This window comes from Eufriesea mexicana, unplaced genomic scaffold (assembly GCF_001483705.2).
Source record: "Eufriesea mexicana isolate 0111107269 unplaced genomic scaffold, ASM148370v2 scaffold1837, whole genome shotgun sequence".
Lineage (NCBI taxonomy): Eukaryota > Metazoa > Arthropoda > Insecta > Hymenoptera > Apidae > Eufriesea > Eufriesea mexicana.
This window is the reverse complement of record NW_016909955.1, coordinates 622,384-638,618: the sequence shown is the minus strand read 5'-3', so window position 1 is coordinate 638,618 and position 16,235 is coordinate 622,384. Positions and strand designations below refer to the sequence as shown.

Here is a 16,235-nt window from a genome sequence, read left to right as displayed (position 1 = left end):
TATTTCATTAGCGTCGAGCGTATCCTTCTCTCCGCGCTTCGAAGGACGCGTCGTCTTTGGGCACGCTTAGCCATTGATCTCGAGACTACCATTCCGGATGATCAAGGACAGCACGAGAGACGAAGACAATAGGAAAGGGAACTCGGAACGACAAAGATTGCCTCCTTTGTTGCTCCCTTCCACGCGAGGATCGTTGCGGAGGATCGTCGCGGAGGATCGTTGCGGGTGATCGTTGCAGGGGATCGCGGTGGAAGAGCGAGAAGGAGTAATTGGAGAAAGGAGAGAACGAAAACATGTAGGGGTGGACGGAAGAGGGATAAGCAAGGCGAAATGACGGATTCGAAGGAGCAAGCGGAGCAGAAGATAGAGGGGTGTGGAGGAGAGAGAGGGAGAGAGAAAGAGAGAGAGCGAGGTGAAGCAAGGCGAGCCGGTGATCGTAGTGGGATCGACAAAGCTACCTGGATCCACGACGGCCACTTTCGACGGCAGTAACCACGAAGACGCCATGACGACACAATCACCCACATCGTCCTCGACTCGGCTCTCCGCTATTGGTCTAGTCGCAGCGATTTATCTTCTTCTGGCGACACGTGAGTTTACCCGGCTATAATTGCCTCGAAATTTCGTAGCCATGCTATTATCTCAGAGCTCGTCGAACGATTCGACTCTCCAAGTGACACGTCGAGTGCCGAAAGAATCCCCGATAGGAAATTCGAGTCCTGCTCGCGAATCGCTCGGTCGCCAACTCAGTCGCCGCGGAATCCTTCGCGTTGCCACTTTGCACGGTATTCCGGACATACTTGCAGCATGATACGTTATTACCAAAGTTCGTGGCTCGAATTGTTCGCGAGGAAGCGTATTTTGTCGAGGATGTGCCTATATCGTGGAAGCAACGCGGCAAACACCCTCCGCCCGACGTCGTCTCCCTCTCGTTTCGGCTAAACTGAAAATCGTCAAAAGCTGCAACGCGTTACGAAATCGCTAGGGCGGTACCTCCGCGTTTCTCTCTCTTGATATACAGAGTAAGCTGTAAAGGTGTTGGCGAAAGCCATTCAGCCGAAACATCGCTCGCCAAGTGTCGGCCGTGATTGCGTGCGCGGAACAAAGTACACCGTGTCGAACGTGCACCGTTCACGCGCGTCAATGGGAAATTGCGTCAGAGTTTCTGCACTCGCGATATTTAACGGCGAATCGAATGCTGACAATACGCGATTACGGGTCATACAACGGAACCGATGACGTTCGGTTGCCGATCATCGGAACCGATAGAGAGAGAAAGAGAGAGAAAGAGAGAGAGAGAGATATGGAAAGAAAACGGATCGACGCGTGAAAAGATCTCGAGTCGGACCAATTACCAAACGATTGCTCCGGTCGGTAGTACTCCAAGTTAATTAACGCTGCGGACTCGACGGGGCTCGTTTCAACGTCAGCGTCTCGATTTGCCGGTCTGTTTCACGGCATCTGCGTGACTTTCGCGTTCCACGCTTTTCCTCCGGCAATCGGCCGGTCGAGAGGAGAAAGAGATTCCCGATGGGAAAGAAAGAGAAGAAAAACGCGCATGCGGTATCGCGGTCGTTGCTATTCCGCGAAGAAACTGCCGCCCGTTTTCCGCTCGAGATCTCGCGACACTCGACTTGCGAAAGTGCTACGGCTATACGCGGAACACGCTAGCCGTGATATCGTAATTTAGTTCACCTTGTTTCCATTTTATTTCCCGTGCCGGTTCGTGCCGGCCAGGGCGTCCAATTCAATCGGCCCCGATCGATTTATCGGATTTACCGACAGATCTATTTTCGTTGGAGGTATACGCGCACGCCGGCAAACTTCCCGACGTACCCGTGTCTCACGGTTGTATACCGAACGAAAATACCCTTCCAGATTCCCTTGGCAAACATCCCCGTTATCCTCTCCACGCATCTAATCGAGGACTGCCACGATGCCCGGTTAATCCGACACTCGGACGATCTTTCCTCTTTGCCATCTATTCCAGCTTCGGTCCAGTGGTCACGCGTAAGGGACGCAGAGGATTCCCGCGACTCGCGAACCTTAATCTAGATCCCGTGCAAATAGGCAAACGCCTTGTTTACGAGCTACGCTTCGATACCGATCCGGCTCTACGGTGAACGCGAGAAGCTGTTCCAGCTGCTCGATCATCCCTTTAACCTTCTCCGACGAAATTTCTTTCCATCCCCGTCGCACTCGTCGCGGGTCTCGTTTTCGAGTTTGACCGACGTTTAGGAACCGCGAATCCCGGCGCAAAGTTCCGATCGGCGGAACTACTGGAACAGGCCGATTTATCGCCGAGTCAGATGGAACGAAAGCGTTCCCGTCTTTGATTCGACACCGAATTGATCGCGACAATGCTCGAGACCTCTCGTTGTAGCCACGGCTGATACTCGAGGCGTGGGAAAATAAAGGAGAGTTTCGAGTTCCGTGTGTTTCCCGCGCGAAGCACAGAGGGAAATTGCTAGTTCTCTTGTATAATTCCAACTGCCGTGAGCGAACGGGTATGGCACGGAGAAGCGAATAAATGGGATTTATCGGAAACAGACGTATCCCGATATCCCGGGTGAATATGCAAAATTGGATGTTCCGATCGAAGGGCGCGATGTAGGTAGGAAAGGAGGGAAATGCCGCGACAAGCGCGTCTATCCGGATGAGATTTCGCTTAGTTTCCAAAACGCTCCGTTTCTCTCTAACGCCGTGAATCTACCGGTATCTACTGGTTGTTGCGACAGCGACTCGAGAGTCGTATTATGCAGAGGCAGGCAATTACGCTTGTCCGCCTTCTGCTTTCTCTTTCGTATGAAAATGTCAAAGGTCCGATATGTATCTCTCTCTCCTCGCTCGCTCTCTCTCTCTCTCTCTCTCTCTCTCTCTCTCTCTCTCTCTCCCTCTTTTCCCTTTTCTTTTTTTCCCACATCTTAAACCAATCTCGTTGACCCAAATTCGCAGCCAAGATCTATCAGAGACGCGGTGCGTTTCGCGCTTTGATCGGTCTAAAGTATTAATCTCTCGCTCTTTCTCCATCCACTCTCTTCTGCTCGCGGTTTGTCCGCGCTTTTTACCGCTCCCGCGGCTCCAGCGAATCGCGGACCACGCTCGTAATAATTTAATCACGTTCCACCCCGTCGTTACCGCGACAATAATTACGCACTAATGGCTCGCGGCCGGAACGACGTAATGCATCCTCTCACGGCTCGAAAGCGACACTGCTTTGACGCTTCGGCTTCTCATTAGCGATTGATACCGAAGTCTATGCGACTACGCCCTAGATTCAGCAACGATATAGTCCCAACCCGACTCGATCCATCCTCGTCCTTCCCGAAACGTTGCCTCGGAACGGCACGGAAGGCGTACTCGATCACCGAGAGCGCGCGCTCTTCGTTCCACGCGTATTATCCACGCGGACCAAGATCTCCGGGTTTTAACGCCGATATCCCGTTACCAGTCTTTCGGATACCAGTTTTGAATCTGGTCGGTCGCGAATGGACGCCGGCCGAATTAATTAAAAACACGGACGGAAGAGATAGGATTCATGGGAGCGCGCGGATGGAAATAATAAGGGCAAAGCGGAGAGGAACGGAAAGCTCCATCGATCAACCGGCAGGTTGATTAGAGGAGCGGCAATAGTCGCGTTCTCCAAAGAGAATCAACGAGCTCCGCGTGCAATTCTCGTTACGCGTGTTTACGTCGGCAGATCGGCCCGCTCGATCAATGACAAGACTTGGCTCGAAGATTACACGTCGCGACTTAATAGCCAGAGCAGAGCAGAGCATTCGTGCGCCGATGGAAAGCGAATTTCCACCGTCCGTCACGGACGAGATAAACAAACGGCGAAATACTTTCGACTCGCTCGCTCGAACAGCGAATGCTCCCGGTGTCCTAACGAGCATCGTTACGTTTCCCGATCCATTGGCGCTGGTCGAGTGGCACGAAACGCTGCAAAGAGCCTGGACGCTGTCCACCTTATCCAGATGCATAAACGAGCCACGATCGTTCCGCTCGTGGAGCGTAACGACGTATTTTTCTTCAATTATCAAATACCAGGTGGTGGAAGAAAATGGCACGAGCGACAGTTCCTTCGTCCCATACGTTACATCACCGATTACCAGCGACAGTTAACGGCACCGCGAAACGTCGCACACGGATCATTCCCGAGACGTATCTAATTTTCCTCCGGGTCGCCGCGATTTTTCCCATGTTTCCGATTCGTCCGCGTTCAGGATGATCGGAACGGCGGCGTTTACAACGCAGCCGTGAACGTCGCGATTCAGGATTTATGCCCGAGCATGCGTCAATCTCGTCGGATGGACGATATCCTGTCCGGCCGAGAGAGCGGTAACGGTACGCGCTCGATCAAAGGGTTAGACCCGAGATCGATCGTCGACCGGTTCCACGATTCGTTAGCATCTAACGAACGGTCCACGCCACTGGGATTGGCCTTGACGTTCGATACGCCTAGCCGCGGCATATTTACGCGAGTGTTAACCCTGATTTCCTCTCGGCCCATTCTCTCGTCTGTTCACGGTTAATCGGCATAGACGGACGAATTAAAACCCGGAGGCCCTCTTACGGGTAAATAGGGCGGACGCAGCCACGCATCCGCCGTGAAAATCATCCATCTTTCCACGTCGAGGTATTTCAGCCGAGCCCTCCTCACCCTCTCCACTCGCCGCGAGTCATAGGCAGCGAGTTAGAAACGCGAGATTCGAACAGATGACTAACATTCCGTGATCTCGTGCGACACGATCTGCCCCACATGCCGCGCCGCTGCCAAGGCCCAACAAGCATCCGTGGAACTCGCTTTTGCATACCCTCGCGATACGTAACGATCTGCCCTTGCGCGACCTACCGGGATCGATCTTCGACCATGCATCGACGTCGAAGGTACCCTTCAACATCCATCGATTCCCGACCAATCGGTAACCCGCCTGCGGTCGCAATTTTTTTAGCCGAACTAGCCCCCTTTACTTAAAAACGCGTCCCTACGTTATTTCCAAATCGACCCAGTCCCGATAGTCCCATCGACCATCGAGCACGCAACGAATGTCTGCTTCGTTTCCAAATATTCGCTTCGGGATTAACCCAGCCGCTCGTTCTCGACGCCCACCCTGACGTCCGCTCGACTTGACCCCAGCTGATTAATTAAATTCGATTTTGTTTACAGAGGTATGCGGCGCAGCTTATTACGGAAAGCTTATCGGCAAGCTGTCGGAACTTCATCACGGCGTGAGCGGTGAAGTTTACGCGGTGGACGGCCGAACTCTGTTCGTCAAGGACTTCACGTACGACGGCGAAGCACCAAGTTCGTAACCAAGAAGCGCGTCGAAGCTACGGCTCGCGCGGAACTTTCCCATTTCGGTGCACCCGTCGATCAAGTCGGCTTGTCGGCTTTTCGCGGAAAAGAGTGAGCGTACTCGTCGGAAGAAGCGACTCCCGACATTTCGCCATTCCTAAACCCCAAACTACCGCGGCTATCGCTCCTAGAGATCCCGGTTTCTCACCCACCGACGATGGACACGTCCCGAGCCGACCCGCTGGTCCTACATCGGCCATTCGACAGCCAAGTGGAGGAGCAAATGTTCCAGGAATCCCTTTTCCACGTTTCTTCCATCGTTCCTCGTTCTCTTTACCCGCGACGTGCCATGATCGTTCACGACGAATTCATTCCTCCCTTTCACTATGCTTTTCGTTACCTCGAGTCCACCTTCGATCTTTCGTGCCCCCATACCTGCGACTTTTCCATCCATCTGTCTAGGAGAGTCCTCGATAGAAACGGCCGATGGATAGAAACGGAGTAAAAGAAATTAACGTTGGAACGATCGATGGCCGAATCGATTCTCGCGAAGGATATCGGTGCTCGAGCTCAAAGTTAAGTTAACCACGGCCGTAAAAGGTACTCCTACTTCTCCCTTTCGACTCGTACGCTACTCTCACTTTTCTACATGCCGCGGCTCGATAAAATCGAAAGCGTTCGCTCGGTTCGTGAAGGTCGCTCTCCTACGCGACGCGTGTTCTCCAGGACGCTTTTCAACGCTCCGGAATACGAGCGGAAAGAAAACGTCGGGTAGCCGGCTGCCGCATGATCGACCGAGTGCTAGAAATTAAGTAATCACCGATAACTCGCTGCAATCAACGAAACCTGCAATTATAATTATCTCCTTTCAGGTGCCTACTTTTACGTCGGTAATTCGAAGAGCCCGAATGCGAACGGAATCAGGGTTCGGGACGAGACTGGATCGTGAGTGCTCTCCGCGTGTATCTTTATTAGCTGTATTATACACAGGGTGCTCGAAAATTTTCACCGTCAATCGTCCCTCTCGCGAACGCACTTTGCGTTCGTTTACCTTTCGGATTTGTTTATTTACGTTTCCACTGTGTCCATTTGTTTTCTCGCTTCGCGTGTTTACCCTGTCCACTTTGAACGTTTACATTTTTCATCCGTCCGTTTATCCACCGTCCCTTATCCGCCGGTGAAGCTTTATCAGAGTGGAAGCGTAATGCACCCGACCCGCGGCTCCCTCGCGGTGTAGCCGATAAATCACATGGATCAGAGAATTTCCGTTGGTTTCCGATAGATCGGACATGCTGAAGCGGTATCGGAGGAAGGACATCACGCTGACGCTACCCGAGGGCAAGACGTTAGGCAACATCAAATGGTTCTTCGTGTGGTGCGACGACTTCTCCGTGAGTCAGAAACGTATCATGCTCGTGACCTTCGGTGTCGTTTCGATTCCACTTGCACGGTACAGAAACCGGTATCGTTTCTTTGCCGTGCAACTTTCACGCTCGCAGTTTGTTACCACGCGTGCCTTCACGGCCAACGAATGGAAAGCAATTGCTACGGTTGGCTCCGAGCCATACGAACAACTGGCCGGACCCCCGCCGGAGTATTGCTCTCGATCGTCTCGCGGCCGTGTTCCCGAATGCAAACGAGCAATCGAAAATCCGATTACGATCTCGAGGATTGAAACTCGCGGCAACTAGCGCCAAGGCTTTATCGGCTAATTCGACGGAACCGTCTCGATTGCATCTTTTCCGGCGCGATTACGTATCGAACGAGCAGTTTAACCAAAGGCACTGCTCGTTCCGCGCCACCGTTTATCCGCCGCACAGTCCGCACAGACCGCCGTCGATTTACGTCCTCGATATTGCCAACGCGACGAAAATTTATTCCGAGCCGCGGTGTCCGACACGCGGCAGCAGATACCGCGCGCGTGTACCTCCGAAATGATAAAGCTCGATCGGGACGGAACGAGAGCGCAACGGTGGAATTTCCATTACGCGAGCGGGCATGGAAAACGATAAAATGGAATCTGTTCGCGGCATTATTTCCGAGGCTTATGAATTCTACATTCGGCATAAACGACGTACCGCGTGGTCCGGTTGTTTCCGTCGCGTTACGTTTCAAACGCGTCAGACCCCGTTTCCCCGCGGGTCAAAGGTCGCGGCCGATTAACCTTTCTTCCAAACGTATGCTTTTCAGGTGAACTTTGGGGACGTCAGAATACCACGAGGTTTCGATTACCCGAAACCGCAAAAATTGGCAGCGCTCAACGGTGTACACGCGGTCAGTTCCGAACCGATCGTCGCGGTCGATGCCCAAACCCTATTGATACCTAGCTTCAGCTACGACGGCGAGGCGCCCGGTGAGTATCCGAGTTTCTCCATCCATCGAGAGGATCTCTGTTCGAGATTTGCGAACGGCATCCGTGTACGGTGGTATTTTTTCGCAGACGCGAAATTTTGGGTGGGTGCCGGACCAACGCCATCGCCGCAAGGTGTCCGCGTGCCCGACGAGAACGGAATTGTGCGGCCGCTGCGTATGTACGATCGCAAAACCATCGTGCTCACGTTGCCCGGGGATCTAACGATCCACCAGATCGGCCACTTCGGCGTCTGGTGCGAGGCGTTCGCCGTGGACTTTGGCCATATACAAATTCCGCAGGGTCTTAACGTGCCACCGTCCCTGAAGATGCTCGGAGTTTCGCCGCAGGTAAGCTGGAAAGGCTTCTTGTAGTCGACGCCTCGATGCAAGAAGAGACGCCCGCTTGGATCTTTTAAACGCGATGCCCCTTTGCTAAACCGACCAACTTGCGACGAACTTTGGGATCGAGTAACGAGTTAATTAAAACGTACGCGAACTTTAGGGGAGTACTTTTTCATCGACTCGTCTCGGTCTCCGTAGCCTAGCCGCGCGACAGGCCGTCTCGTTCCGGCGGAGGAGGTGCGACTCTCGAACGATGCGACATCGTGCAAACTGCAAATGCCAATCACGTTCGAACTGGCGGGAGGAAAGGGATTCGAACAGACTTTTACCCGTTCACGATCGATTTACATCGTCTTTAGCCGATTCGATGCTCTCGCGTCACGTCTCGTAAGTTTCCCTCGGTCGAATCAAACTTCCAGGTACTTTCATATTCAGTCGGCATTTCGCGAGCAGATTATGCCCAAATGTCTCGTAATCGAACGCATTTCGCTCTTATCTCGAGTTCTTTTATTTCTTTTATTTCTTTTATTTCGAGGAACGATCCTCGGCTATCGCTAACGGAATTTTTCATCGTCGCGGATTAAGGAAAACCCTCGGGCGCGTGTACTTGCTTCACTCGACAACGGGTGAACAATCGTTGCCCGCCATCGCGTTCCAACGACCAATGTTTCGCGTTTTCGCATAGAGTCGATCGCGTAAACGCAGTCGAATGTGCAGAAACAAACGAGCCTTTCACGGGAACAATCGATACAGACTCGGTATTGTTCCACGGTGAATTTGTCTCTGTCAATATTTGAGTGGATATCTGGCTGTCAGCGGACGTCGCCAGGTCGACAATGCGTACACCGATTTACGGATTTTCCAAGCGAACATCCTCGTTCTACGTCCACGACTCGTACCCCCCCGTCCTCTGCTTTGGCACCGTTTCGCCGTTCCAAAAAATCCTAGACGCCGTAGCAAATCGTGCTCCTCGCTAACGTAGATAGTCTCCGGTGTCGAATGGTGTCTCGATAATTCCATCCTCGATCGCGAGTCGACTCGTTTCTCTCGTTCGAGATGTGAGACGACGAATCGTCGAGACTCCAAAAGACATCCTTCGAAAGAAGGAAAATTTCTTCGCTTGCAAGACCTATGCATAACATCCTGTCTCTGTCCTTGTGTTGCAGAACGTGCATCGCGGAGGGCAGGGACAGACGCTCGGTCTGGTAAATCCGTACGAGCTGTCCACTTCGACGTCGTCGTCGTCGTCGTCACAGGCTTCTCCGTCTCCTACTCTTTCCTCCGCGAGCGCGTTGCTTACTCAGCAGCAATACCAACGACCGACAACGTACCGGCCGATCCTCCGCCGAGAAGATCAGGTCCAAGTGGTCCAGGCGATCGACTATGAAATACCAAAGAGCTTGCAGACCCAGGAACCGCTCGCGCAGCAGCTTCATCGACTGCAGTCTGCCTCTTATCCGACACCGAGCGGAAGATCGGCCGCGATTGCCCAGTACGGCGACGACGTCGCGAATCTTGACGATGCCACGTATCAGCAACGGTTTAGATCCGAAGACGGTGGTCTGCCTTCCGTCGAAAAAGCCGCACCGCTGCCAGCCCAACGATCGAGATCGCGTAGCCGTTTAACTAGCGAACCTCAGTCAAACTCTTACGCGAGACAGTCGCGGTTCTAGGGTGACAGAAGAGCAGACCCTTTCGTTCGTTATTGGCCGACATAACTAACGTTCCACGACGTCCGCTGCTGTTGGACAGCTCGAAGACTCCTTCTGCGGGGATATGCTCGTGTTTCCCTTTAAGGGAAGACCGGTCGAACTCCGCGATGGAAATCCTCGAACTGTCTTCGCTTCCTTAGTCGATTAGTCGTTTACTCGAAGAAGCTTCGATCGATGAGATTCGATCTACGAGATACTCGTCTAGGCCACGCCGCGAAATCGTCCGATCCGATACCTTTCGTATCTCGGGACAGGGGAATCGCGAACGATTTATCGTGCGCGCGGTAAACCAATCGTAAATCAGACCACGGGCACCTAACGGAACTCGGTCAAACTCGCGTTTCGACAAATTAGCGAAAGTTCTGTAAGCCGGCCGCCACGTTTACCAACGATCATTCCTTTCGTTCCATCGTGGAAAGCTCAGGTGGCACAGCTGCGATAATATTAGCCGGGGCCTCATTCGTAAAGTTCCACAGTCGCGTACAGCCACTTTGGAAGTTTCACGGCTGAGAGAGAAAGAGAGACACGAGACGGTGACTCTCTGCCTTCTTCGTTATTTATTTAACAACACGCGCCGGCGATCTATTAGACGGGGAATCTCTGAACATCGGTTTACGCTTTGTACAGCTACTCGTACACGTACACGCGCTTGCGGAGCACACCTTTGCAAACACTTGCACGGTCGGAAGCATCTCGTAGATCGGCGCAACGCTTGTACAGGGTGAATCGTTTCGGAACGCGATTAGCAGGAATTTTATTCGTGCGTATCGTTCCGAGAACCTTCCGGGAGAAAAACACGAGTGTGTTGGAGTTACGCGGGTTATCTCGTGACCCGATCGAAGGAGAAACCTTTTCGCGACGTTCCAACGATACAGAGTCAGTTGTACCCCGATCGAACGTTCGTTAATTGAAAATAAATTCGCACTCTGTACGAGTGTAACGTAAAGTAGACGCAATCTATGCAGGCGTAAAACGTCCCACGGACACATACCTACCAGACACGCCTTTAATCTCTCGAATCCCCTTTAGAATTCTATTCTAAGAGACGTACGATCTCGCCCCCGTAGGAGTGGATGCGTCGCATGTTCTCCTCGAACAATACGAGTCGCCATAATTCACGCTGTGCCGTCTCTCTCCGAGTCCGTATGAAACATGTGTCGATATTAGTGACGCTTGGATATCGGTTTGTCTCTCGGCTCATCTGCGTGCGCTCCACCGACATTACGTAAACGCGTGGGGACCGTTCGAAGAAAATTCACCGTTTTCGCTGCTTTCGAACGAGCAGTCGAGGCTACGGAATTTTATCCTCACCCCTAACCCTTTCGTGCGTTGCGTACAACACCGCGGGAAAGACGAGAAAGAACATGCTACTTGCGATAAGACATAAGCTTGCGAATGAATGGCGTGAGATTGTAAGTTTGCTCGTCGTGTTTCCAACTTCAAAGTATCATTGATTTAAGGTATAAGTGTAAGGGATGAGAAGAAGAGGACGATGACGAGGAAGAAGAGAAAGAGCAAGGAGAAGATCCGTTACTTTGATAAGGTCGAGCGTGTGAGGACAGAGAGCGATGGTTATTCGACTGTGATACAAGGGTTAATTATTCTCATCTTCGCGGTCCGAGAGGTGGCGCGCGTTATTCCAAGAGACGGAGGACTTGTCGCTCGGAAATAATGCTGAGGAAATCCCCTTCCGACCTAGGCCAGTTCTTCTATCCAAGTACAGAAGCTTCGCGCATATCGAATATATATATAATATAATATTTTACTTGAGATTAATGCGAATAAACGTATTACTTTCTTGACAATCGAACGAGTTCCTTGCCCTACCTCGAGAGTTGTCTTTAACTCGGATAAATCGTTTCTTCCACTTTCGATTTCTCGCCCAACTACGTCATTTGTCGGCCTCAACATCTCGCCGGGAGAAGAGCGATCGCTCCGGGGGTGCGACAACGAGATTTCGCGATCGATCGATCGTCTCGGTGAATCGCACGAAGAAATCGATGTTGCTGTTGTGAACGATGGTAAACGGTTTGTCGTTTGATTTCAGTCGAAACTGAACTGCGAAGTTCTGGAGGACAGACTGGCTTTTGAGGTGCGATGGGCCGTGGCCGGAGACAGCATAGTCGCCCAACTCGTTGGAAAACTTGGTGAGTATATATTTCCAGGCTGTCCGCGTGTACGTCTCGCAAAGGAACAAAACTTCTATCGCATTTATCGAAAGCGGCGTGAATTTATACCTGCCGAGACCGGCGAGCCCGAGATCCGACCCAACTTTTAATTAACCACACTTTAACCATCCTCGCACCGTTCCACGGATAATACGCTATTTTATCTTCGCAATGCGTTCGTCACCTTCGTACACGCTATTCGACAACGATTACACGCCCCATTTACATCGTATCCGTCAAATCTAATCTCTCTTGCGGAAAAAGAGTCGGATAAGAGTTACGTTTCACGCTACGTTTAACGCGCGGTCCCGGTCCGAACGAGCTGCTCGGTAAATTAGGTAAATCATACACCTGTATCTTCGTTCCAGAGGATGGACAGTACATGGCGTTCGGAATATCCGCGAATCCCGAGAGAAGCCTAATGATCGGTGGAGACGTGGCAGTGGCCTGGGTCGACAAGCAAACTCTTCAGGGCTACGCTGTCGATTACTTTTTGGAGGCAAAGTCTCAATGCTCCGGTGGACGGGGTAGCTGTCCTGACACTCGCATAAAAGTTAGTCGCTTTCGCCTTTACGCTTTCCCGATCGCACCTATCCTTTTGTCACCGACCGGTCGCTACGTTCGGATCTTGTTGCGTGGTTTACATTGAATTTCCTCGGCCGAATTGGCGCTTTGCAGGAGAACACGAATTCCATTCGATTGTTGAACGCGGCGCTGGTGGACGGATACAGCATTGTCACGTATCAGAGATCGCTAAAGGCGAGCGATGAACTGGACCATCAAATCCTGACGAACGGCTCGCAAGCGATCATCTGGGCCATCGGCCCACTAAACGAGAGGCAAGAGGTCAGCTTTCACACCGACTATCTGAAAACCGATCGTTTCATCGATTTCGGTAGACCGCCGGTTTGGAATTGTCCCGTTCCAGATCACGAAAACTCTCAGATATTACCGAGCAGCAATGGCGACAAGGACGATGGTATTAATGAGGTATTTTATCACGTATCGAACATTCCTCGCTCGATGAACGGGCAGTGAACGCGGAACACGTGGGAATCTGGTATATTCGCATAGGTGACGAATGTGATTTTATTGAACAGCAATCGGTCGTAACTCCGAAAAGACCACCGCGTATACCTGCGACTCCTGCACCGGCACCTAGAGACGACGCTTGGGATATTCCACCCATCCAGTGCGACGAACCCGAGGATGGAGTGTTATACGCTCAGATGGGACCCACCGGAGGAAAACACGGATATCCCGCTATCACCGGTACAAAACGTGGCTGTCAGGAATGCGAATTTGCAAGCGGTATGTAAACCGGAACGATTCACTTTTCTCAGGTCACGTTGGTTGGGGTATCTCGTGGTACATAAACGGCCTACTAATTCCCGAGATCAACGTCGTCCGTGGGAAGAAATACACTTTCGTGGTGGAAGGTGGGGAAAATCCCGATACCCCGGCTCGTTATCATCCCTTCTACATTACCGATGACCCGATCGGTGGATATCAACACAAGACGCCGGAGGAGAAAGCCGTAAGCTGACTTTCTCTTTTCGCGTACGTGAAATTGATAACTCGGTTGACAGTGCGAACGTAAAAGTGATTTTCTTGGTAAACAGAAAGTGAAAATATTCGCGGGCGCCCAACGTCAACGCGGAGTATATCGACCTACGGGTGTCGGACGTCTTTGCAACTGGGTGCCCGATCAGAATCAACCTCTAGCGGACGAGTTCTCGTCGTTCGGTGCTTATCAGCGCACATTGACTCTCGAATGCGACCAGGGAGAACCAGGCTTCGTGGAATGGACCCCGGACGAAGACACGCCCGATACCGTGTACTACCAGGTAAGTCGATGCGATCATTTGTACGGAGAACGAATTAGAAGGTGCACTCACGCGTGTCGATGAATATTCAGTGTTACACGCATCGTTACCTGGGCTGGAAAATAAACGTTCACGACAGCTGCGATACCAGCGAAGCTGCTGGCAGCGAGAATCACGAGTTTTTCGTCAATCCGAAGAATCAACGTCCTATCGAGGACCTCCAGAGTAGCTCCAGCATTCGCGTGTCGAGCAAGGTAACACCAACAGCGGAGTTCCTTCAGCAGCATCCTCATCATCTTCATGGTGAACCCGGGCTTCGTTACTCTTATCATCCAGCGACTAACCCCGACAAGCTAAGCACGTCATACACGCAGTTACTAACGACCGCTAATAACAACAATTACGTACGCTTGAAATCGTCGCCGTACGAGTACGAGGAACCGTTCACTTCGAAACCTTCGTACAGCACGCCAGGTCTCGGCGTTGCGCCTCATCGTCACGAGGTACGCGTGAAGGAAACGCATCATATGCACGTCGACGGGGATCTCATGCAGCAGCATCACAACCACCATCATTATCATCAACAGCTCGCACCGATTTATCGCGAACAATCGATGGGAGTCACCAGACTGACCTCCTCTTACCCTGGCCGGCAACAAATCATGGAGATCCAGCCGGAGCTCCTTCGGCAACCCTCTAACCAGCAATTGTCTAACCTCGTTGCAGATAATCCACGACCACTGAGCCATGGGACGAAACACGCTTACCCGGCTACCGCCAGTCCACAGATCCTATATTCCAGGCCGGTACCTCACCATTACGCCACCAATTACCACCATCTTTATCATCCACCCCTTCCCCATCATTATCATCACCATCAGCCGGACCAAAGGACACAGCTGATGTTCGTCAAGAGACCGGTGTTGACACGTCGACCGATGTTGCAGACCGCCCATACGATGCCCCAGCCCACCCTTCCCCTACCGCCCAGATCGGTCTTCATGGAACGCAAGAAGACCGTCTACAGACCCTCCTCCTCGACTTATGGAAGGAGAACAGCCGACAGACTTTCCCAAGGCAACGATAACCTTCAGATCGCGAAGCTGAAGAAGGTCGATTCGAAGCAACGAGCCAAACTAGAGACCAAAGTGTCGAACTTGGACATTCCCAATATCTTCGTCACACCTATGAAACCCGCCAGGAACACGGGATTCAATCCAGACTCGATAGTGATCGAGAGCGGCTTTAAACCCATCATTAGAAGCGTCGAGAAATCAGAGGACGTGGCTCAGAGGAGAATCTCGGAAAGGATCGAGGAAGAAGAAGAGCCGCGCGTTCAGGAAACTAACCGTAAACCGATCGACAACTTCGAGCCAGTTTTCATACCTTCTCCGCCCGTGCCGACAGTCGCCACGATCAAGAAATCAAAGAAGAAAACCACGAATGCTAAACCGCGTCCGAGCGAAGCGGATGATATGGAAATGGCTGCCGACAGAGTAAATGCTTATTACTTGCCACCGCATCCTAGCTCGCTTTCCAACGAACCTCCACCCTCGCCCTCGCCGTCGGCCGAGGTACTGATCACCTTCGACGGAAAAATGTTAAAGGATTCCAGCTTGGTCAGGTCCATTTCCGGCATCGAGGAACACTCCAAGAGCAAGCTTTCCTCCGACATTCTCAGCAGAACGCCGCAGTTCGGCAAATTTAAAGGGGAACTACCTCCACCGATTCCCGGCGAGGCGATTCGATCGGATCATTCTCAGCTCGAGAAACGTCGTCTCCCGTCGTCGGATCTATCGGTACCCCCGGTACGAACAACGAAAAATACCAGGCTGAGACTCGTCGAAAGATCGAAGAGATCCCCGCACGAGGGACACGTACACGTTGCGGATTTTCGCGCGAATAGCTCCGAAACCAATTACCACGACAATCACGATCATCGCGATCACCATGGCCATCGTGAAAATTCAATCTCTACGCTTGTCAACGCCGGTCAATCGATCATAGCTAACTTCGGATACATACTTTTGGCCGTAATCGTTTACCATGTCGTTTGATAAAGTTACTTCCGATTGCGCAAGATCGTTGAAATAACCCGATCATTCGGACTTCGTTTGGGAACAGAAATCAAAGGATGCTGGATGGACTTGTAAATCACTTGGAATGGTTAGTTGACTGAATTACGGCTGACACGTCATCGTCGCAATCTTTCAATCTAGAAACACTTCCACATGCGAATGCGCGTAATGTACGTGACTTTTGCTGATAGTAGACGATGTAATCGACACGATAACACGGGAGAGGAATATAACTAACCACGAAATAATGATTCTTCTTTTTTCTCTTTTATTTATTCAGCTATTTATTAACGAATTACTGTCTCTTATTGTACGAGGAAAGTGTCTAACCTTTATTGCAGTACCAAACCATCTGTGCCAGTTATCGAAGAAATCAGCTCGATAACTGACACGACCCGTCGAATCTCCAGTTTTATAGCTAGAACGTAAAACCTTGGCTATTCGAAGAAACGAGAGTC

At 51.6% G+C, this 16,235-nt stretch overlaps 1 protein-coding gene across 2 annotated transcripts; it reads left to right on the top strand.

Moving 5' to 3' along the window:
• Positions 1–438: 438 nt before the first annotated feature.
• Skeletor (DM13 and DOMON_DOH domain-containing protein skeletor) lies at positions 439–15,756 on the top strand. 2 transcript variants are annotated; one of them, XM_017902685.1, is made up of 13 exons: positions 439–590; positions 5,171–5,308; positions 6,172–6,244; positions 6,582–6,690; positions 7,490–7,652; positions 7,740–7,999; positions 11,753–11,852; positions 12,242–12,426; positions 12,552–12,863; positions 12,974–13,145; positions 13,217–13,410; positions 13,496–13,720; positions 13,792–15,756. In XM_017902685.1, exons 1-13 carry the CDS (start codon positions 506–508, stop codon positions 15,754–15,756), a joined length of 3,981 nt encoding a protein of 1,326 aa, XP_017758174.1. In that variant the 5' UTR covers positions 439–505. The 2 variants fall into 2 exon arrangements, with proteins under 2 accessions (XP_017758174.1, XP_017758175.1); XM_017902686.1 differs by lacking the exons at positions 11,753–11,852; positions 12,242–12,426; positions 12,552–12,863; ... (2 more) ...; positions 13,496–13,720; positions 13,792–15,756 and adding an exon at positions 9,160–11,433.
• Positions 15,757–16,235: the final 479 nt, after the last annotated feature.